Source organism: Carex rostrata, chromosome 4 (genome assembly GCF_964058835.1).
Source record: "Carex rostrata chromosome 4, lpCarRost1.2, whole genome shotgun sequence".
NCBI classification, from domain to species: domain Eukaryota; kingdom Viridiplantae; phylum Streptophyta; class Magnoliopsida; order Poales; family Cyperaceae; genus Carex; species Carex rostrata.
Window position 1 is genome coordinate 3,602,178 of NC_135921.1, and position 23,385 is coordinate 3,625,562.

A 23,385-nucleotide genomic window follows, 5' to 3' on the forward strand; every position below is an offset into this window, starting at 1 on the left:
AATATGGATTCACATTCAAAAAGGGGTAGTTTCCAAATTCTTTGGATGCTCGTATCTTCTACTATAATTTTTTTTTTTTTTTGAAAGGTTGGTAGAAGCTACCAACTAGTACAGAAAATTAAAGGTTTTTACATCTCAATCTAAACTATTACATTTAAACTCTGCACATCACACACAGCAATCTGTTTCTATCTTCCTTCCATCAACATCATTTCAACCACCACTCGTACTGTGCACAAATCCTATCAGCCAGGATATTTGGATACAACATGTAATCAAAGCTTACGGAAAATTCGAATGGACAGGCACTTCAAAAGAGCAGACGAGATGAACTGTCTTGAAAACCCCTCGATATGTCAATATCCCGTTGAAAGACTAGAAATCTCGATTTTTTTAATTAATACTCTAAAAAATAATAAAAATATCAAATATATATGTCCTCTGCTTCAAAAAAAAAAATGCCTTGACCGTCCAGCTGAGGGACGGTCAGTTTTTTTTTTTACCAAACATTTCCGTATTGGGACGGTCAACTTTTTTTTTTTTTGACCAAACCACCCAAGGATGGGGCAATCAGCAACAGTATATATATACATATATAGTAAGTCTACCATGCTTTGCAAATTAAAGCTGGTGTTTTAATTTACGCTCAAATCCTTAGGTTCAAAATTCAAATAGTCAATCCGAACTTTTTAACATCTTATTCATTTTTTTTTAGAATTTTTCAAAATAAGTATTTTTCATTAAATAAAAATAATAATAATAAATTCAGAAAACACTAATTTTGAAAAAATCTAAAAAAATAGTAAAATTTTTCTAAAAAAATATAAAATTTGGTATTCAAGCACATTTTAATATGAAGAACATGTTGAGAATTTATTTTTGACTATTTAAACTTTGAAACTAGAGATATGAGCGCAAATTAAAACACTTACTTTAATTTGCAAAGCATGGTAGCCTTACTATATATATATATATATAGAGAGAGAGAGAGAGAGAGAGAGAGAGAGATGGGCTACGGTGAGTTGCGAAGTAAAGCGACTATTTTACTTCACACTCATATTTTGCGATTTGAAAATTCAAACGACCGATCCGAACCGCTCAACATGATCTCCATATTGAAATGTGCTTGGAGACCAAATTTTATATTTTTGGAAGTTATGTTGGATCAGGACTGCACCTCGGATCTTGGCCCCACCATACATTGCTGTGTGATGTGCCATGTTGGCACCGGAACTCTCCCCACTGACATATAATCGGGTGAAATCTCCATGTTTGACAAGCCACGGCTCGGTCCCATTATCACTCTGAGAGAGAACCCAGTCTAGAATGGCGTAAGAATCCTCATAGGCTGCTGGGATGGGGTGCTCTGGTGCAATTAAGTGGTGAAGTTATGTTGTTCGATTATTAGGTCAATTGGGAGAATGTTAGATTAATTTCAATTAATGTGGCCTAGATAATGGATATAAATGTGTTGAGAGTTTTTAGTCTCTTAAGGTCACCAAATAAACTGTGTAACTCTTAATGCCATTAATATTGAGAGTTTCAATTATTTTGGTTTTTCACTGTTTGTAGAACACTAAATTTAATCCATCCATTTGGTATTTGATGGACGTATCAGATTAAAGCAAAACAAGTACAAATATGTCCTATCCATACCCATTAGAGGTTACACACAAATATTTCCATCTCAAATGTTTGTAACATTAAGAGAAAGAGGGTCAATGGAGAGAAACCGTTTATACACCAAGTTGAAATAGCATGACTGCATCTTCCGCATCAGGTAATTTTACGTTTGTGACAATTATATTGTTCAAGATTCTAAGAATCATGTTTGGTCTATGTTAATGCATAGAAACTTACACATAGATGATTTCATCATTATTTTACATTTGACTTGGAGGGAAAATGAATGAAAGATGGAGCAGAGCAGATTTATGAAAGGATTAATTAGATACTTATATTAATAGCATATAATTGATTAAAATATGCGGTTGCTTACCCTATCAAGAGGTTAAGCTATCTTGGGAACTGTTTTATTTATATAAGAATGCATAAAGGGTTGACTTACTGGATGTATATTTTGGGGCGTTGAAGTTCTGTTCAATATGGTTTAATTATGCATTTCTCTTATGAATATGGAGATTTTAAGTTTCAGTGATTTATATACTTCTGAAATTTAGTTATAAGCGTAAAATTAAATTAAGAAATTGGGAAATCAGAATATCTCTATTTATTCTGTATTAGGTAATATCATACTTAACATATTTAAACCGTAGTATCTATTTTTTTAGAGGGTTCAAATGCCTCCATTTTTTGTGCCTCCACCATGCCTCCATTTTTTAAAACTTTAATAATTCAAAATTTAAAACTTACAAATCAAAATAAAACCGTTGGATATGATCTACATCATGTTATCTATGCACATGTAAAAAATTATGACATTTCAATTTTATTTTGATTGTCATCAAGAGCTTGTAAAAAAATGCACTAATTTGAATGATTTTTAGACGTTGATTTTTGAACTTATTGATTCACATAAAAACAAAATTGAAATGTGATATTTTTTTATGAGCACATAGAGAAAATAACATAGATCACATCTAATGATTTTATTTTGACTTTTAAGTTTTAAATCTTGAGTTATTAAAGTTTTAAAAAATGGAGGAGGCACAAAAAATGGAGGCATTTGAACCGTCCTCATTTTTTTATTCTCTCGGCCTATTGGCCTGCTTCTCTACTGGGCTTTTTTCTTCCCATGGCCTTCTTTACAGCTATAGCGGCAATGGAGTATTCCATGAAGCGGGTTGTCAAACACTGTTAAACAGGTCAACACACCTCCTCCTCTTCCGGCTGCTACAATTAATCCTCACTCTTCTGGAGAATTCCACTCATGGAGCCCTCCAGTGCCCGTGATCCTCCAGTCACTCGACCCAGATATTCTGAGCCCACGCACATTCCTCCTCCTATTGTCCCACCGCCAGAACCGCATACTATCCAGCCGCCTCATCCTCTTCATAGATCTACTCACCCCCTTAATAAAACCCTTGCTCAAGACAGAACCCTTCTCCTCCCCATTCGTCTACTACTCGGCCCTCTCCCAAATCTAGGGTTCGTTCTTGTTACAGGTGTGGGGATCGTGGTCATCTGGCCTCCCATTGTCGGAGTTCGATCGGTCACCCGTAAATCTCCTTCCCTTCTTACAATCCCTCTGGTTCCTCCAATGGATTCTTTAAACTCTCGAAACAATATGAAATTCTCTCCGCTTTATAATTAAGAAAACCTCTCTTTTATATATTTCCATCACAATGTCACTTTCCACTCAATATCCCGCTAAAATTCAAGAAACCACAGGTTGTGTAAGACACTTTGAGAAGGTAACGAGATCTCACATGTTTAGAATTGAGGGGTATTCTGTAGATAAAAGTATCGGCAAAGGCAATTTTCTTGGATCAACCATTTTTGATGTGGGTGGGTATGATTGGAGGATCCAGTACTACACAAATGGTATCATTGGGTCAGAAGATGACGACATATCGATATATCTTTACCATAAAAGCAAATCAGACGGTATAAAAGCACAGGTTTGCTTTACAATTCTAGACCAAAGTGGATCTGCTTTACCCTTAAGCCAAACATCAGATATTAGACATTACAAAACCTTTGATTCTGCTTGGGGCTATAATTCATTTTGTAAAAGACCAGAGTTGGAGTCAAAAATCACAAATGATTGTTTCGTAATTGAAAGTGTCATTACTATTTTTAAAGTTTTTCCGGTGGAGCCAACTCCACATATTGTTGTTCCACCCAGTAACTTCCAGCAGCAACTCAGCCCTCTTTTGAACAATGGAAATGGAATGGATGTTACATTTGAAGTGGATGGTCAATCTTTTAGTGCTCACAAGTGCATTCTCGCAGCAAGATCTCCAGTCTTTTCGGCACAATTTTTTGGTCTGATGAAGGAAAAATCAGATACGATTAAAATTGAAGAAATGGAAGCTCCAGTGTTCAAAGCTCTGCTTCATTTCATATATAATGATACATTTCCTGAATTTGAAGAAAGAAAAGAGAGCGATGAGAAACAAGACACAAAATTAATGGCTCAGCATCTATTGGTTGCGGCTGATAGATATGGTTTGGAGAGATTGAAGATAATATGCGAAAAGATGTTGTGCAGTAGTATTGACACAAGCAATGCGGTTTCCTTGTTGTCAATAGGCGAGAGGCACAGTTGCAATCATCTCAAAGCAACATGCTTGAAATTTTTAGCCTCTCCTGGAGTTCTTCAAGAGGTAATAGCAACTGAGCAATTTCTAATTGGATCGTTGCCCTCTAATTTGAAGGAACCATCAGTGAAATAACAATATAGTTTCCTCCTTTCAGTTGCAGTTGTTATTTTCCTTTCCTTATATGTTTTTTGTTGCTTGTATCTGATCGGATTTGCGAATCCATAATATATGTACTGTGTTTTTTATTATAAATTTATAATAGGTGTGTTTTTCTTGCAATGTGAGATAATATATGTCACAATTGTTTTGCAATATGCTAATGGATTACACTTTCATAATATAATGAAATTCCAATCTAAAAGTCTATTGATTATTTTTCTTACATCATACCCAAATGAGAGACTGTTGCAAAGATGAACTTCCATATGAATCGAATTATCATTTCTCAGAACCTGATTAATAGGTTTCCGGAAACGCTTTTACATGATATTCAAATTAGTTCAAACAATATGTTGTCAATTATTGTTATTAAATAATTTTAACAAAAAAATTTTTACCAGAACTCAAGTCTCGAGTGCCAGTACATAGCAAGACAATCGTAAAAAAATATTACTCATCAAAATTGAACAGGTCGGGTCTGGTAAAAAATGTTAAACTCATACCCGATCCATTAGTCGTTGATTACATTGGATACAGATCAGGTTGACCTGTTGAGGCGCAATGATGTAGGTAAACAGCAGAACATGGAACGATCACCTTTTTTATATAAACTCCTTATTAAAGAGATTCATTGGCTTAACAAAACCAACTTGCTATTCCTTTGAATCTATACAATGAACTAGGACTAGAGGTGAAGCCATAACAATGAGTGGACCAACTAGTTCCTCTCTTTAATCATTTAATTTTAGTTAATTTCCTCTACAAAGAAGATCGTGCTTTAGTTGACATATCATTTTAAAGTCCCAAATAAGATACATCTCTTTGCAACTATTTACAGCAACCCTAAATTATATATGTTGCTGCAATCATAATTACAAAGAAATCTAATTCTCAATAGCAAGAATTGGAGAATTTAAATAGTAAAGTGGTAACACACTTCATATCAACACAACCATATGGTGCAATTAGAAAATTAAGAAAGTCGGGTGAAGAATGGACCAAGAATGGAATTCTAAGTACAGACATACATTTAGCATTTTATGAGGGGGCATGTACTATATAAAAACTTTTAAAACAATAAATTCCAATATACATAATTAAAAAATTCAAAATTATAGTGGTGACTAATTAAGCACCTTTATTTAATGTGTGTATGGTTAACATGTGTGTACTGTGCACGGTAAATTCTGAATCAGCATTTATTTAATGAATGTCTGAACATATTGCTAATGTATACAAGTGGCTGTTAATCTGCAAGTCAGAATGCTCAGAACATGTCAAAAAAAAAAAAAAAAAAACTGTTGATGAAAATCTCAACGATAAAACAGAGCAACTACAGGAAAAAAGAAAGTGCAATTTTATTAATCACAGAATTATATACAAGGTTCTAAATAGCGATTATAGCGGTATAGCGGCGAGACAAAAAAAAAGATATTGCAAATAGCGTAGCTATAGCAGAAGCTATCATAGATAACGTTTTTTTTCTTTTTGAAATGTTATATTCTATATTTCTACTAATTATCAACATGATTAATATTGGAGAATTGAGGTAACAACTAAATAACAACTAATCTAAGTCTATATTTTTTTATCAATTATGCAAATAAGGAAAAAAAAAGATTTTCATAATATTACATATTATAATAGACGAAAAGCAATTAATTTTATAAGGTAAATGAAGTCGGTATACATATTTAAACATTTTATATATTATAATAAGAGTGATGCTTCTATGGACATAAGGACCTATTTGTAAAATGAACATATTTTTATTTTCAAAGTTCAAACAGTCGATCCGAACCGTTCATCTTGTTCTCCATATTAATATGTGCTTGGAGACCAAATTTTACATTTTTCTGAATTTTTTTACTATTTATTAAGATGGGTACAAAATTCAATGGTCTGAATTTAATATTTTTTGTACCCATCTTAATAAATAGTAAAGAAATTCAGAAAAATGTAAAATTTGGTCTCCAAGCACATATTAATATGGAGAACAAGATGAACGGTTCGGATCGACTGTTTGAACTTTAAAAATAAAAATATGTTCATTTTACAAATAGGTTCTTATGTCCATAGAAGCCTTTGCCTTATAATAATAATAATTAAAATCAACTTTCAATTGAAAAGGACGATAATAATTTTACAAATGAATACTATACGAAGAGCAATCAAAAGGAAAAATTAGTATTTGAGTATTTCGTAATATAAAATGAGAGAATAAATTACAAATAAAAACAGAAGCATATAGTTTGGTTTAGCATACTTATCGTAGAAGACCATGTAGCATTAGAAATAGGAATAGAAGTACAGAAACCCATATAAATTGCAGAAAAAAGCCCATCTAGCATAGCAGTAGCAATAGCACGTCGCGCATAGCGGTAATAGCGGCTAGCTATTACAGCTATAGCGTTCGTAGTTGAGTTAGTGCACTTTTATCTCATAATTTAGCGTTTATGGTCCGAAAAAACTATAGCACCGCTATAGCTAGCTATTTAGAACACTGATTATATATCAAGAGAGAAAAATGTTCAAATAATTTCAGAGGACATACAATCACAGTGGCTAATGGCTATACCGTTAATTTCAATCATATTCTTCATCTTCTTTTCTTTATTGAATTAATTCCCTTATTTTTTTTTCTACGGGGTCAAATGTTTTGAGCAAAATTTCATTTCTGATTTAGTTATAACACCCTTTGTAACTTACTATTAATAACAATTAAATAAGGATATAACCCTTCTTTCTTATATTAAAAAAAAATCTAGTTTCAAATAACAATCATGCTAAGCAAATCTCAAATTATTGTGAATCCCATTAGGCCACCAAACAATTATTTTGTTACTGCAACCTAATGAAATTGGTACTTCTTATTTTCCGAAAACAACAGCTAACACAACTACAAAGTGCCACTAATTTATAGAACAAAACATACTTTTTATTAAAGAGCCTCGATACACCAACATTTTTTAGATGCCTTTCACAGGAATTGAACTTGTGTCTCTCTACAGAGAGACGGAACTTGCGCCACTGTGCTAATTTTGCAGTTCATAACATAACATTTTTGTTTATCATATATCTTGTTCACAAAATCAGCAATGATCAAATCTTGAGCAACTGACACCTCACACTTCGGATTGAACACATAAAAACCGTGTGCTTCGCCAGGAGCTTCCCAATATTTCACCTCCCCTCTCCATTCACTCTCCTTCAACTTCTCATAATACGCTTTGCCCCGGTCCCTTAACGGGTCAACACCTCCAACCAAGACCAAAACCCGCTTACACCCAAGCGTGGCAAGTGGCGGTGCATCCTCTGGGCCTCGGATGGACACCCGTTGTTGATGGACACACTATTTTCCATATCTTTACCAGATTCTTAGTCATTCCTGGATTAAACTTATCTGATTCAACCTCTTTTGAAGAAAGGAAGTACGGTTGGATCAGGACTGCACCTCGGATCTTGGCCCCACCATACATCGATCGTTGCGTGATGTGCCATGTTGGGACCGGAACTCTCTCCACTCACATATAATCGGGTGAAATTTCCATGTTTGACAAGCCATGGCTCGGTCCCATTATTACTCTGAGAGAGAACCCAGTCTAAAGCGGCGTAAGAATCCTCATAGGCAGCCGGGATGGGGTGCTCTGGTGCAAGTCGATATTGGACCGACACGGCCACAACATTGCATTGAGCAACTAATGAGACCAAGAAGTTGTGCAATATCGGTTCAAATGCGGATCCGAGACAGAATGCACCACCGTGGAAGTGGACCAGCATTGGAAGTTTCTGGTCGAGTCTATTTTGGGGATGTAAAGCCGTGCACTGACGCTAGGCAAGATTGTGGTGTCTTTGAAAGAGACGCCGGTGGTCGATGGAAAAAAGCTGAGGGGCGGTCAGCTTTTTTTACCAAACCATCCTGCATTGGGGCGATCAACTTCTTTTTTTTTTTTTGACCAAACAGCCCAAGAGCGAGGCGGTCAGCTACAGTGTGTGTATATATATAGAGATCTTAATATTAAATAATTTTGTGGAGTTTTAGTTTTCTTGTTTATAGTATAATTGATTATTAGAGCATGCATATTCCAATTATAGTATAATTGATTATTATTTGAATATAAATAACTTTAACAATTGTTCTTAGCTCCTGTCAAGTTTATAAAAAAATAATTGTTCTTATAATTTATATCTATTTTTAACTTGTATCCATTTAGTATTTTTTATATAATTCTTTGACATACTCCTAATAGTCTTAGAAATTAGGAAAATTTGGTTATTTGCCACTCCAAAACCTTCAAATTTGAAAAATATCATCCCAAAATTTGAAATTATAATAATGCCACTCTAAATTTCATTAATTTTTAATTTTGCCACTTCAAATAATTAATGACTAAAATACCCTCCCTTCTTCTCATGTTCTTCTTCTCCTGCCATGGCGAAAGGTCAATTCTTGTCTGTTTGTTGTTTTCCACATCAGTATAACTGATTATAGAATAAAGTTAATGAATCCAAAATTATACTTGTATCATGTCATATATGCACTTATTTGGATTGAGTAAGGATAATCATTGGGTGTTTATTAGTTTATAAGAGTAAATAACACAAGACTCCCACAATCCTCCCTCCCTTTCTTTATTTCATTGAAAAAATTATAAGAGTAAATAACACAAGACTCCCACAATCCTTCCTCCCTTTTTTTATTTCATTGAAAAAATAGTATTACACAATCTTAGATTTCACAGCCATTCATCTCTCATATTTATCAAATTCAGAGAGATATTTTCGGACAATAAATCAAATCAATTGTCAATGCTAGATATAGAATTTTAATTCTAACTTTAGAACTAAATTCACCACCAGCTATTTATTACAAAACAGAAAATAAACCCAAGTCAACTAAGTAAATAAATCAAGTAAAGAAATCACAGAGGCACCATCTCCATCATGAGTCATGACCGTCTCATTCATGACTCATGAGTTAGCCTTCTTCGACGACTCCACTATTGATCTAATCCTTCATGAGTCATGAGCAACCACATGACCTGTCTCGACAGTTTTCTCCTTAGATTTATTATTTCCTTCTTTGAGTAGATGCATATCTTGACATATTAGCTTGTAAATCCAACAAATATCATTTCCTTTCGGATATTTTTTTTATCTTTTTTGAGTAAAATGAATGGCTCGTGTTTCTCGAGATCACTTTTAACATTTCAATATTTAATATGAGGTCCATCTCGGACCCATCGGCAGTGACTTTAGGGACATGAATTTTCTACCCCCCAGAGATGCAGGAGATTCGGTTCCGACACTTAGAGGGAGAGAGGAATGACGTAGGTAGCGTAGGGTGCCTCCAAAGTCGTTGCTCGCGTGGGAGACATACTGGCAATTAGACGGATTGGACAGGCAGGATGGGGTTGCTTGTAGAGGAAGAAGAAGAGATTAGAGGAGGGATTCAAATCAACTAGGAGCACTCTCCTATTTTTCTATTCGGACTGTTCAAAATCGATCACAAGGCTTCAATTGCAATAGATGTAATTGAAGCCATGTGATCAATTTTGAACGCTTCGGATGGAATAATATAATGGTGCTTCTTTTCTTAAAAAACAAAAAAACAAAAAAAAAACAAAAAAAAAAACAAAAAAAAACAAACAGATTTTCATCCTTAGAGCATCTCCAATCCAGCAATTGAAATTAATTGCTAAATTAGCAATTATGAAAATTTTAAAAATTAAGCAATCCACTCTTACATTGGTCTAATCAACCAAATAATTGAGAATTAAACATTTGACCAATAAGAATTAAACATTTGGCCAACTCATCTTTAGAAAATGATTTCTTATTAAACAATTATTTCTAACAATTGCTAAATAAGCAATAGCCATACAACCCAGCAATTACAAAAATAATTGACACATCAGCATAAGCAATCCATAAGCAATCACAGTTGGAGATGCTCTAACGAGGAGGATTTCCTTCCCAGGAAGAAAAGAAAAAGAAAGATGAGTTTAATTGGGTAGGGCCCGATTGTAGGTGAGATAGGAGGACAAAGGTTTTGAGGGTGGTGGGGTCCACTTGTCACAAAATCAAAAGAGAGGGGGAGTGCGGATCTCAATTCAAAATGTAATGGGATTTTGAAAATTTCCTTCTCCAGGAAGGAATAAAAAGGAGAGGGGAGAGATTTTAATGATGTGGAGTCCATTAGTAAAAAGGAAATGGGAGAAATGAGAGTTTGAGGTGGGATTTGTGCAGTCTTTTACGTGTCAAATTGTTTTGTTTCTAAATTATTGTATGTAATTTTCTAATCCTTCTCTAATTGATTGGGAAAGTTTTCGTCTCTTTTTTAAAAAAAAAAAAATCTAATTTTTGTTTTATTTATCTATTTATTTATCCATTTATGTTAAATTTTGATTTTGTGTGATTTAATCGAACAGTCAGATTATTTCTGAATTTCCTCATGTCAATTAACAACGAAACTAGACATTCCGATTTATTTAACAAAAACCAATGAGAATTTATGTTAAATATATTTACGAATAATCGTTGATTTAAATTTATAATGTATTTATGATCATAGTCTAAATTTTGATTAATGTTATTAGTTTATAATTACATTAAATTTTAATTAATATGTTACTTCCATAAATTTCTCATTTCTAAATACGTCATAAATTTTATAATTTAATTTCATGTAAGTACATACTATTCTATTGTTGCGTTTATTTATTTCTAATTTCATGTCTCAAATTAATTTTCAGCCTTAATTTAATAAATTAAAATTTTTATGTTAGTTTAATAAATGTATTCATAATTTAATTTATTTTTTAGTTAACTAAATTTTTTAATTAGACGTAATTTATAAATTAAAATTTTTCAGATTATAACACAAACCTTAAAGAAAATTCGAATGGACAGGCGAGATAAACCTTCTTGCAAACCCCTCGTATATATTCTCCATCTTTTCAAAAGACTACCGATATTTATTGCTTGGTACATCTTTTCCATCCTATAAGAGAGAGAAACTAAGCACAATATTTCACTATCCCGTTGAAACACTAGACACCTCTCCGCTTTGTAATTAAGAAAACTTCTTGTTTATATATTTCTATCCATGTCACTTTCTACTCAATATCCCGCTGAAATCCAAGAAACCACAGGTTGTGTAAGACGCTTTGAGAAGGTAACGAGATCTCACATGTTTAGAATTGAGGGGTATTCTGTTGATAAGAATATCGGCAAAGGCAATTTTCTTGAATCAACCATTTTTGATGTGGGTGGGTATGATTGGAGTGTCAAGTACTACCCAAATGGTTGCACTCAGGCCGGAGATGACGACATATCGATATATCTTTACCATAAAAGCAAATCAGAAGGTATAATAGCACAAACTTGTTTTACTATTCTAGACCAAAGTGGATGTGCTTTACCCTTATTAAGCCTAACAACTGAGATTAATAATTACAAAACCTTTGATTCTGCTTGGGGCTATAAATCATTTTGTAAAAGACCAGAGTTGGAGTCAAAAATCACAGATGATTGTTTCGTAATTGAAAGTGTCATTACTATTTTTAAAGTTTTTCCAGTGGAGCCAACTCCACATATTGTTGTTCCACCCGGTAACTTCCAGCAGCAACTCAGCCCTCTTTTGAAGAATGGAAATGGAATGGATGTTACATTTGAAGTGGATGGTCAATCTTTTAGTGCTCACAAGTGCATTCTCGCAGCAAGATCTCCTGTCTTTTCGGCACAATTTTTTGGTCCAATGAAGGAAAAATCAGATACGATTAAAATTGAAGAAATGGAAGCTCCAGTATTCAAAGCTCTGCTTCATTTCATATATAAAGATACATTTCCTGAATTTGAAGAAAGAAAAGAGAGCGATGAGAAACAAGACACAAAATTAATGGCTCAGCATCTATTGGTTGCGGCTGATAGATATGGTTTGGAGAGATTGAAGATAATATGCGAGAAGATGTTGTGCAGTAGTATTGACACAAGCAATGCGGTTTCCTTGTTGTCAATAGCCGAGAGGCACAGTTGCAATCATCTCAAAGCCACATGCTTGAAATTTTTAGCCTCTGCTGAAGTTCTTCAAAGGGTAATAGCAACTGAGCAATTTCTAATTGGATCGTTGCCCTCTAATTTGAAGGAACCATCAGTGAAATGACAATATAGTTTCCTCCTTCCAGTTGCAGTTGTTATTTTCCTTTCCTTTTTTTTCTTTTTTTTTACTTTAATGTTTTTGTTGCTTGTATTTGGTCGGATTTGTGAATCCATAATATGTACTGCAACATAGATGATATATGTACTGTGCTTTTGATTATAATAGGTGTGTTCTTCTTGCAATGTGCGATAATATATGTCACATTTGTTTTGCAATATGCTAATGGATTACACTTTCATAATATAATGAAATTCCAATCTAAAAGTCTATTGATTATTTTTCTTACATCATACCCAAATCAGAGACTGTTGCAAAGATGAACTTCCATATGAATCGAATTATCATTTCTCGGAACCTGATTAAGAGGTTTCCATAAACGCTTTTACATCATATTCAAAATAGTTCAAACAATATGTTGTCAATTGTTATTACATAATTTTAACAAAAAAAAATTACCAGAACTCATGTCTCGAGTGCTAGTACATATATAACTGCTTAGCTCAGACCAGTAGTTCTTAAAATATACCCATTACGCTTACTCGCAAGCAAGACAATCGTAAAAAAATATTACTCATCAAAATTGAACGGGTCGGGTCTGGTAAAAAATGTTAAACCCATACCCGATCCATTAGTCATTGATTACATTGGATACGGATCAGGTTGACCTGTTGAGGCGCAATGATGTAGGTAAAACAGCAGAACATAGAACGACCACCTTTTTTATATGAACTCTTTATTAAAGAGATACATTGGCTTAGCAAAACCAACTTGCTATTCCTTTGAATCTATACAATATAATGAACTAGGACTAGAGGAGACGCCATAACAATGAGAGAACCAACTAGTTCCTCTCTTTAATCATTTAATTTTAGTTGTAATTTCCATTATTTTGACTTATAATAATTTGCCGATTCAGTCAGTCCGACTCGTCCGGTTTAATCTGTTTGACTTGGTCCGGATTAGTCGTAATTAATCTAACTCCATTTAATTTATTTTAATTTGAAGATAAATTGTTTATCATAATTTATACAGTCAGAACACTCGTGCGATAACTACGTCATTTGCTACGGTAATTTAATATGCCTTATAACTTAATTTTATTATTCGGAATCTAAGTTGTAAATATTAATTAAACTAAATCCTAATTACGTCCGAGAACTTCGGCTTTGAAATTATTTGTTGTACAATTAAGTCTATAACAATAGTGATACGATAAAAACATGTTATTAATTTATTTATCCATTTGCAATCAATTTCTAGTACATATAAAATAGAAATACGTGTTTTAATTACTTATCCAAATAAATTCCTATTCTAAAAATTGCAACTTAGAAAATTTTACGTACGTTAATTTATTTCTTTATTTATACGATAAGATGGGTACACAAATTCAATGGTCTGAATATAGCGATTTTGTTAAATACTTAATAAATAGTAAAAAAATTCCAAAAAAATATAAAATTTGATCTACAAGCACATTTTAACATATCCATCAAGTTGAATGGTTTGAATTGACTGTTTGAATTTTCAAAACTTTAAAAATGCACGATGTTATTCGATGTCACCAAAAAATGGTGTCATCCGATCCCTCCTCAATAAGAGAAGGGATCGGATGACACCCTTTTTTGGTGACATTGGATGACACCGTGCATTTTCAAAATCCAAACCGTCCAACTTGATGGATATGTTAAAATGTGCTTGTATATCAAATTTTATATTTTTCTGAATTTTTTTACTATTTATTAAGATGGGTACACAAATTCAATGGTCTGAATATAGCGATTTTGTTAAATACTTAATAAGTAGTAAAAAAATTCCAAAAATATATAAAATTTGATCTACAAGCACATTTTAACATATCCATCAAGTTGAACGGTTTGGATTGACTGTTTGAATTTTGAAAACTTTAAAAATGCACGATGTTATTCGATGTCACCAAAAAATGGTGTCATCCGATCCCTCCTCTTATAATAATTTGAAATTAATTTGAAGTATAAAATAAAATATGTTGTTAATTTGTTGTCCTTGTTAACTAATAACTTATAAATTTTAGATTTTAAATTTAAATTTGTTAACCTGATTTTATTTAACTACGTGGTGGGTGCTTTAATGACAGGTTATCTAATATGTAAAATTAACGAGTGATTAAAGTATTTTATGTGACACATTTGATAACCAAATTCATAATAATTTAACATATATATCATAAGCGTGGTGCAAATAGTCAAATGTGCGGCCATTTTTTTTAATACCCCAAAAAAAAAGAAAAATATTAAAAATAACCTCTGTTTTGGATTTTTTTCATATATGCCCTGACCGCCTGGAAACGGGGCGGGCCAAAATTTTAGCAAACCGCCCATTGTATGGGCGCTTCATGCCATTACCAAACCGCCCATATAATGGGCGGTCCAATTTTTCTTTTTTTTTTCTTTTTTTTTAAAATTTTTTTTTTTTTAAACAGAATTATTTTTATTTTTTTTATTTTTTGTATTGAAATATTAGAAATATTGAATATATTTCTTTAAAAATAGATGAAATACAATATAATTTAATTTATTAGAAAGACTACAACAAATAACCAGGATCAATAATTTTCAGGCTGGATTTTTCGCGGCTGTAAGAAAAATTAATATATTTCTTTATGTGTTATTGGACAAAAATAAAAATGCTTAGATTCCGAGTAATTGATCCCGGTTCAAAAGTTACTTCTATGTAATCTAGAAAATATTATAATCCTTCTAGGACATTTAATTTATAAAAAGTTGTATCTATTTTTGAAAAAAAATAAAAACTTTAAGTTATTTAATAATTGTTATTCAAAAAGAATTCTCAAAATAGATACAACTTTTTATAAATTAAATGTACTAGAAGGATTATAATATTTTTTAGATTATATAGAAGTGACTTTTGAACCGGGATCAATAACTCGGAATCTAAGCATTTTTATTTTTGTCCAATAACACATAAAGAAATATATTAATTTTTCTTACAGCCGCGAAAAATCCGGCCTGAAAAATATTGATCCGGGTTATTTGTTGCAGTTTTTCTAATAAATCAAATTATATTGTATTTCATCTATTTTAAAAAAAAATATTCAACATTTCTAATATTTCAATACAAAAAATAAAAAAATTTCTGTTTAAAAAAAAACTTTCAAAAAAAAAAAAAAATGAACCGCCCCAGGCTTGGGCGGTTTGGGGTTCTAATTTTTTTTTTTTTTTTTAAACAGAAATTTCTTTATTTTTTTTTTGGTATTGAAATATTAGAAATGTTGAATATATTTCTTTAAAAATAGATGAAATACAATATAATTTGATTTATTAGAAAGACTGCAACAAATAACCCGGATCAATATTTTTCAGGCCGGATTTTTCGCGGCTGTAAGAAAAATTAATATATTTCTTTATGTGTTATTGGACAAAAATAAAAATGCTTAGATTCCGAGTTATTGATCCCGGTTCAAAAGTCACTTCTATGTAATCTAAAAAATATTATAATCCTTCTAGTACATTTAATTTATAAAAAGTTGTATCTATTTTGAGAATTCTTTTTGAATAACAATTATTAAATAACTTAAAGTTTTTATTTTTTTTCAAAAATAGATACAACTTTTTATAAATTAAATATCCTAGAAGGATTATAATATTTTCTAGATTACATAGAAGTAACTTTTGAACCGGGATCAATTACTCGGAATCTAAGCATTTTTATTTTTGTCCAATAACACATAAAGAAATATATTAATTTTTCTTACAGCCGCGAAAAATCCGGCCTGAAAAATATTGATCCGGGTTATTTGTTATAGTATTTCTAATAAATTAAATTATATTGTATTTTATCTATTTTTAAAGAAATATATTCAATATTTCTAATATTTCAATACAAAAAATAAAAAAAAATAAAAAATTTCTGTTTAAAAAAAAAAAAAAAAAAAAGTGGACCGCCCATTATATGGGCGGTTTGGTAATGGCATGAAGCGCCCATACAATGGGCGGTTTGCTAAAATTTTGGCCCGCTCCGTTTCCAGGCGGTCAGGGCATATATGAAAAAAATCCAAAACAGAGGTTATTTTTAATATTTTTCTTTTTTTTGGGGGTATTAAAAAAAATGGCCGGTCAAATGTGTGTACATGGTATAAGAATAATCAAATAGATTATTGTATATCCTAAATTTAAAATTCTCTTTGTTAACAACAATTTCCTAGAGAAATTTACAATGTAGAATTTATGGGATTGGTTCGGCGCATCTTTACTTTTATTATTAAAATTTTCTCACTTTGTATTAATTTCAAATCTTGCTCATTTTTCGTTTTAAAACTATTAAATATCTGTTTTTGGCATGAGTTAAATTCCAGAAGTTCAAGTCTTGTTAAATATAAATTTTCTTCTTATTTATAGTTTGATTAGCACTTAAATATTGTAAACAAGTGATTATGTTTGGAGTTATAAATTTCAGCACAAGAGTGCAAAGGGAAATTTTCCATTATATTATTTTCGGTCTGGATCAAACCCATTCCAGTTTTAATTTAATTCCAGCCGAGCCCATCAATTCAATTCCTAATTTATCTCTGAGTGCCTAAAATAGGGTGTTATTACTTATTACCAAGGACCTTATTTTTAACAGATCAGCCCCTCAATTAAAGAAATTTGTAAAATGGCTCCTAGTAGTTTTAAAAAGGATGTACCAGTACTATGAATCCACTGGTACCGAGATCAGACTGATCAGTAGCGTACCCAGCCCATTCCAGTTTTAATTTAAATTTTCTGTAAGTTTTGTGTTATATTCTGAAAATTTTAAATTTATAAATTACGCCTAATTAAAAAAATTAGTTAACTAAAGAATAAATTAACTTATGAATACATTTATTAAACTAACATAAATTTTTTAATTTATTAAATTATGGCTGAAAATTAATTCGAGATATTAGATTAGAAATAAATAAATACAACAATAGAATAGTAAGTACTTACGTGAAATTAAATTATAAAATTTATGACGTATTTAGAAATGAGAAATTTATGGAAGTAAGATATTAATTAAAATTTAATGAAATTATAAACAAATAATATTAATTAAAATTTAATGAAATTATAAACTAATAACATTAATTAAAATTTAGACTATGATCATAAATAAATTATAAGTTTAAAATCAACGATTATTAGTACAAATATACATAAATTACCATTGGTTTTTCTTAAATAAATTGGAATGTCTAGTTTCGTTCAATCGTTAATTGACGTTAGGAAATTCAGAAATAATCTGACTGTTCGATTAAATCGCACAAAATCAAATTTAACATAAATAGATAAATGAAACAAAAATTAGTTTTTCTCTTTTTAAAAAGAGAAAAAAACTTTCCCAATCGATTCGAGAAGGATTAGAAAATTGCATGCACTATTTTTTTTAGAAAACAAAACGATTCAACACGTGAAAGAGCACGCAGATCCCACCTCAAACTATCATTTCTCCCATTGCCTTTTTACTAATGGACCCCACATCATTAGAATGTCTCCCCTCTCTCTCCTTTTTATTCCTTCCCTGGAGAAGGAAATTTTCAAAATCCCATTCCATTTTGAATTGAGATCCGCACTCCCCCTCTCTTTTGATTTTGTGACAAGTGGACCACACCACCCTCAGAACCTACAATCGGGCCCTACCCCAATTAAACTCATCTTTCTTTTTCTTTTCTTCCTGGGAAGGAAGTCCTCCAAGTGAAGGCTACCAATATTCATTGCTTGGTCCATCTTTTCCATCCTATAAAAGAGAGAAACTAAGCACAATATTTCACTATATATCCCGTTGAAACACTAGACACCTCTCCGCTTTATAATTAAGAAAACCTCTCCTTTATATATATATTTCCATCACAATGTCACTTTCCACTCAATATCCCGCTAAAATTCAAGAAACCACGGGTTGTGTAAGAGAAATTCAGAAGATAACGAGATCTCACATGTTTAGAATTGAGGGGTATTCTGAAGATAAGAATATCGGCAAAGGCAATTTTCTTGGATCAACCATTTTTGATGTGGGTGGGTATGATTGGAGGATCCAGTACTACCCAAATGGTCGCATTGAGTCAGAAGATGACGACATATCGATATTTATTTACCATAAAAGCAAATCAGAAGGTACAAAAGCACAAGTTTGTTTTACTATTCTAGATCAAAGTGGATGTGCTTTACCCTTGAGCAAAACAACAAAGATTTACCATTACAAAACCTTTGATGATAATTGGGGCTATAAATCATTTTGTAAAAGGCCAGAGTTGGAGTCAAAAATCACAAATGATTGTTTCGTAATTGAAAGTGTCATTACTATTTTTAAAGTTTTTTCGGTGGAGCCAACTCTGCATATTGTTGTTCCACCCGGTAACATCCAGCAGCAACTCGGCCCTCTTTTGGAGAATGGAAATGGAGCGGATGTTACATTTGAAGTGGATGGTCAATCTTTTAGTGCTCACAAGTGTATTCTCACGGCGAGATCTCCAGTCTTTTCGGCACAATTTTTTGGTCCGATGAAGGAAAAATCAGATACGATTAAAATTGAAGAAATGAAAGCTCCAGTGTTCAAAGCTCTGCTTCATTTCATATATTATGATACATTTCCTGAATTTGAAGAGATAAAAGAGAGCGATGAGAAACATGACACCAAATTAATGGCTCAACATCTATTGATTGCGGCAGATAGATATGGTTTGGAGAGATTGAAGATAATATGCGAGAAGATGTTGTGCGGTACTATTAACACAAGCAATGCAGTTTCCTTGTTGTTGATAGCTGAGAAACACAGTTGCAATCATCTCAAAGCAACATGCTTGAAAGCAATTTCGAATTAAATCGTTGCCCTCTAATTTGAAGGAACCATCAGTGAAATAACAATATAATTTCCTCCTTCCAGTTGCAGTTGTTATTATCCTTTCAATTTTTTTACGTAAATGTTTTTATTGCCTGTATCTGGTCGGATTGTCGAATCCATAATATATGTACTGCAACATATATGATACATGTAGTGTGTTTTTTATTATAATAGGTATGTTCTTCTTGCAATGTGCGATAATATATGTCACAATTGTTTGGCAATAATTACGTCCGACTGTCCTTATTTGTTATACAATTAAGTCTATAACAATAGTAATAGTGATATGATAAAACATGTTATAAATTTATTTATCCATTTGCAATCGATTTCTAGTACGTATCAAAATAGAAATACGTGTTTTAATTACTTATCCAAATAAATTCATATTCTAAAAATCGTAACTTAGAAAATTTTACGTACATTAATTTATTACTTTATTTATATGATAAAATGCATTGGCTAATAATTTATTACTCTAATTATAATAATTTGAAATTAGTTTGAAGTATAAAATAAAGGGGGAATTGGATCCATGCCACCCCAAATCTCATTTATTAAGGAAAATGCCACAAATAGCATATTAATATATAATTTTAAATTAAAAATTTATATTATAATTGAAGTTACCGAAATAGCCTTGATAAAAATTTCTTTTGATGTTGGGAATAATAAAAACCAATGCTTATCACGGTTAAAACATATCTACCCTATTTGTGTTGCAATCAAAGACAAGATAATTGAACAAACAAATTCAAGAATCGAACCAATTTAATTAGAATCTCATAACGGATACAAAAATGGCGAAATGCCAAAGCTTAGGTAAAACTCAGAATTAGTTGGATAATTGTCTAAATTGACTCCAGAGACTATTTTTCTATATATACACTATTTAAACAATCAATAAATGAAAGAAATGGTGCTCTGAATAGCTCTAATTGACCCCTGCACAACAAGTCAGCGACATCTCAGGATATTTCGTCTGAGTTGGTGCGTGAGCTTGTGTCAACTATCATGAGAGATGTGAGGAGGAGATAGGGATTGGAGAGGGAAGGCAGAGAAATGAGAAGAAGGAGAGGGGTTGGCGACGGGTAGGGCAGAGAGAGAGAAAAAAAGAGAGAGTGAGACAAGTCGGAGAAGAAGGAAAACTGGAAATGGGGCACTGAGGGTATTTTTGAAATATACGAAAATACTACTCAAAATACAATATATTATGTTTATTTTTTATTACAAATGTATAATAATTTGTTAGTTGTGACATTTTCCTTAACAAATGGGATTTGGAGTGGCATTTAACAAAATCAAAATTTTGAGGTGGTATTTTTCTAAATTCAGCATTTTGGAGTGGCATAGAACCAATTCCTCCTAAAATAAAATATGTTGTTACTTTGTGAACAGATTTTTTAGATAACTTTGAACTGAAATTTGAATCGGAAATTTGTATGCTACCTACTATATAGCACCCAATCTGAATCGAAAATTTTGTTGGCTGGGATGCTATGTCAGCAAGGTAAGATGCTTACTAAACTCAATGCATGTTTGTGAATTTGTCTTGCCAGATTAACAAAGCAAGCATGATTCTTTATTTGGCCCAAAAGAATATTTCTTGCTTTCCATTACTTGATCTGTTATCCATTATTCTCTAGGCACAATGGTGGTTGCAATATTACTGGATAATTTATTACTGTAGCTCTCATGGTTTCCTACTAATTTGGTCATTCATCACCGTAAAATTATGGAATAATGTGGATACTCTATTGCAAAGTTCAAATTTGCATATATAACCTTTAGAGAGTTACACTTCAAAACTAGGTACATCGTAGTGAAACACAATGATAGAGGTAGAACCGTAGAGAATTATGCATAAAAAAAGTTTCAGAGTGAGCTGTGTCTGTTATCTTTCTGAGTAGACTTTTTAAATTTAAGGCTTGAGTGTGTTATCTTTCTGAGTGAGCTGTTTTTTTTTTTTTTCAAAAAAATGGACAAAAAAAAAAAAGTTTCTAGAGTGGAAAATGCCCATAAAAAATAGATGAATTATGCACAAATGAGAGCCTCTTCTATAGATGTAACATTCTCAATATGTGCCATGCATACTACCATAGCCTCACTCTTTGGTTTGTGTATGGTAGGATCTGAGTCCTAAAATTAGATGTTTACATAGAGGTTATATGGCACCAAGTAAAACTCATATTTACATTGATCATTTTATTTTTGCTGCTATATTTTGTTATGCAGCACTAATTGAATTATTTTATGGATCCAAATATAATTATAATCTGATTTGGCATCTGCTACAACAATAAATATGTATCTGCATTTCCATTCCCTTATTTCAAAAGGATTCAGATATTTTGAATATTTATAATACAAATGAGTATCAGAAATGAAATTGAAACTTAGTCAGTGTCAGTACAGTTAGATATTTTAAGCTTTCAGTGACGGTAATGTAGGGCGTGTATTTACCAGTATGTCCTAAGTATCAGCAGCAGTTTGATTTTTCTTCATGAATTTTGTCCCCAACAATTATTTCATAATTTCACTAGCTGATTCTTCAATTCGGTACTTGAAATTCTATATTCATAATTACTCATTTGGAGCTTATTATTTTAGTCATCTCCATTGGTAAATGTTTTCCTAATTTTGTTAAATCTTTTTGGGTACAGATTAAATTGAAGAAGTTACAATTTTGTCAGTGAACTCACAGTCTTACATGAACTACAATGCAGATGCTATTGAGCAACTTCCGGCATACTATTAGGCTCCATTAAGACACATTCTTCAGGTAAATTCATCTATTTCCATGTTTATTATGGTAGTTCGTTATTCATATCAATGAATATTGCTAAAAGAGTGCTATTCATAAGCGTAAATTGTTCTCCCATTTTTACTGGCAATAGATTGTCATTCCCACTTGCAATGGCACTCTTTAGGTAGTCAATTGTTGTCATATTTTGACGGCCACTTTCACTCTTTACTTAATTGTTGTTCCATTTTTACTGACAATAAATTCACATTCCAATTCTCTTGTATAGGGACATCACATGTACAACTACATCTTAGCTCCTTGAAGACGAAAAATATATAGTAAATCATTTCAAATGTATACCCACTTAACAAATTTAACCGATAGATTGTATATGTTCAATAGTTATGACAGTTTCATTACATACTGATAATTTATATCTAATTCCAAATCTGATGACAATATGTACTACAGTAAGTAAACAAAAGAAGGCAAACAAAATGTCATTATTTGGGCAACCAGATAATCAAACTTGACCACCACCTAAATTGAGACCACAAAGATTGAGAGCTAGAAAGTTGATTGACATATATAATTGACCTTTTCGGTCTAAGTTCTGGAGTTTTCAGCTTAAGGTTTAGCAAGGATTGATAACACCAAAATTGGGAACCTAATTGAGAACAAATTCACCGCCCGCCTATATTTATAACACGAAGATCGTGAGATCAACAATTCAATTCCTTACTCCATGTTAACCTAATCGATACACTTACTGAAAACAATGTCTCCAAGGAAATAAAAATGTCACCCTCATAAACAAACACCAAAAATACATTTGCAGCGGAGCTGCAACAATGTAACTAGTTAATTTATAGAGTAGGGTTAAAATGCCCCCATTGTTTTTTGCCCCAACCATGCCCCATCTCTATATCTTCATTTACAAAGTTCAAATAGTCAATCCGAATCGTTCATCTTGTTCTACATATTAAAATGTGCTTAGAGACCAAATTTTATATTTTTTGAAAATTTTTTACTATTTTTTTAGATAGGTACAAAATCACCGTTTTTGGATGGTCCAGATGTAGTGATTTTGTACCTATCTAAAAAATATAAAATTTGGTCTCTAAGCACATTTTAATATGTAGAACAAGATGAACGGTTCGGATCGACTATTTGAACTTTGTAAACGAAGATATAGAGATGGGGCATGGTTGGGACAAAAAACAATGAGGCAT

At 32.0% G+C, this 23,385-nt stretch overlaps 1 protein-coding gene and 3 pseudogenes across 1 annotated transcript; 3 read left to right on the forward strand and 1 right to left on the reverse strand.

Moving 5' to 3' along the window:
• Positions 1-2,980: 2,980 nt before the first annotated feature.
• LOC144552794 (BTB/POZ and MATH domain-containing protein 2 pseudogene) lies at positions 2,981-4,505 on the forward strand (annotated as a pseudogene).
• Positions 4,506-7,365: 2,860 nt separating this feature from the next.
• Positions 7,366-8,310, reverse strand: LOC144552504 (2-hydroxyisoflavanone dehydratase pseudogene; annotated as a pseudogene).
• A 3,135-nt stretch (positions 8,311-11,445) lies between these two features.
• Positions 11,446-12,698, forward strand: LOC144552738 (BTB/POZ and MATH domain-containing protein 1-like). The gene is made up of 2 exons (XM_078300729.1): positions 11,446-11,755; positions 12,107-12,698. Exons 1-2 carry the CDS (start codon positions 11,494-11,496, stop codon positions 12,547-12,549), a joined length of 705 nt encoding a protein of 234 aa, XP_078156855.1. The 5' UTR covers positions 11,446-11,493; the 3' UTR covers positions 12,550-12,698.
• A 5,720-nt stretch (positions 12,699-18,418) lies between these two features.
• LOC144552505 (BTB/POZ and MATH domain-containing protein 2 pseudogene) lies at positions 18,419-19,387 on the forward strand (annotated as a pseudogene).
• Positions 19,388-23,385: the final 3,998 nt, after the last annotated feature.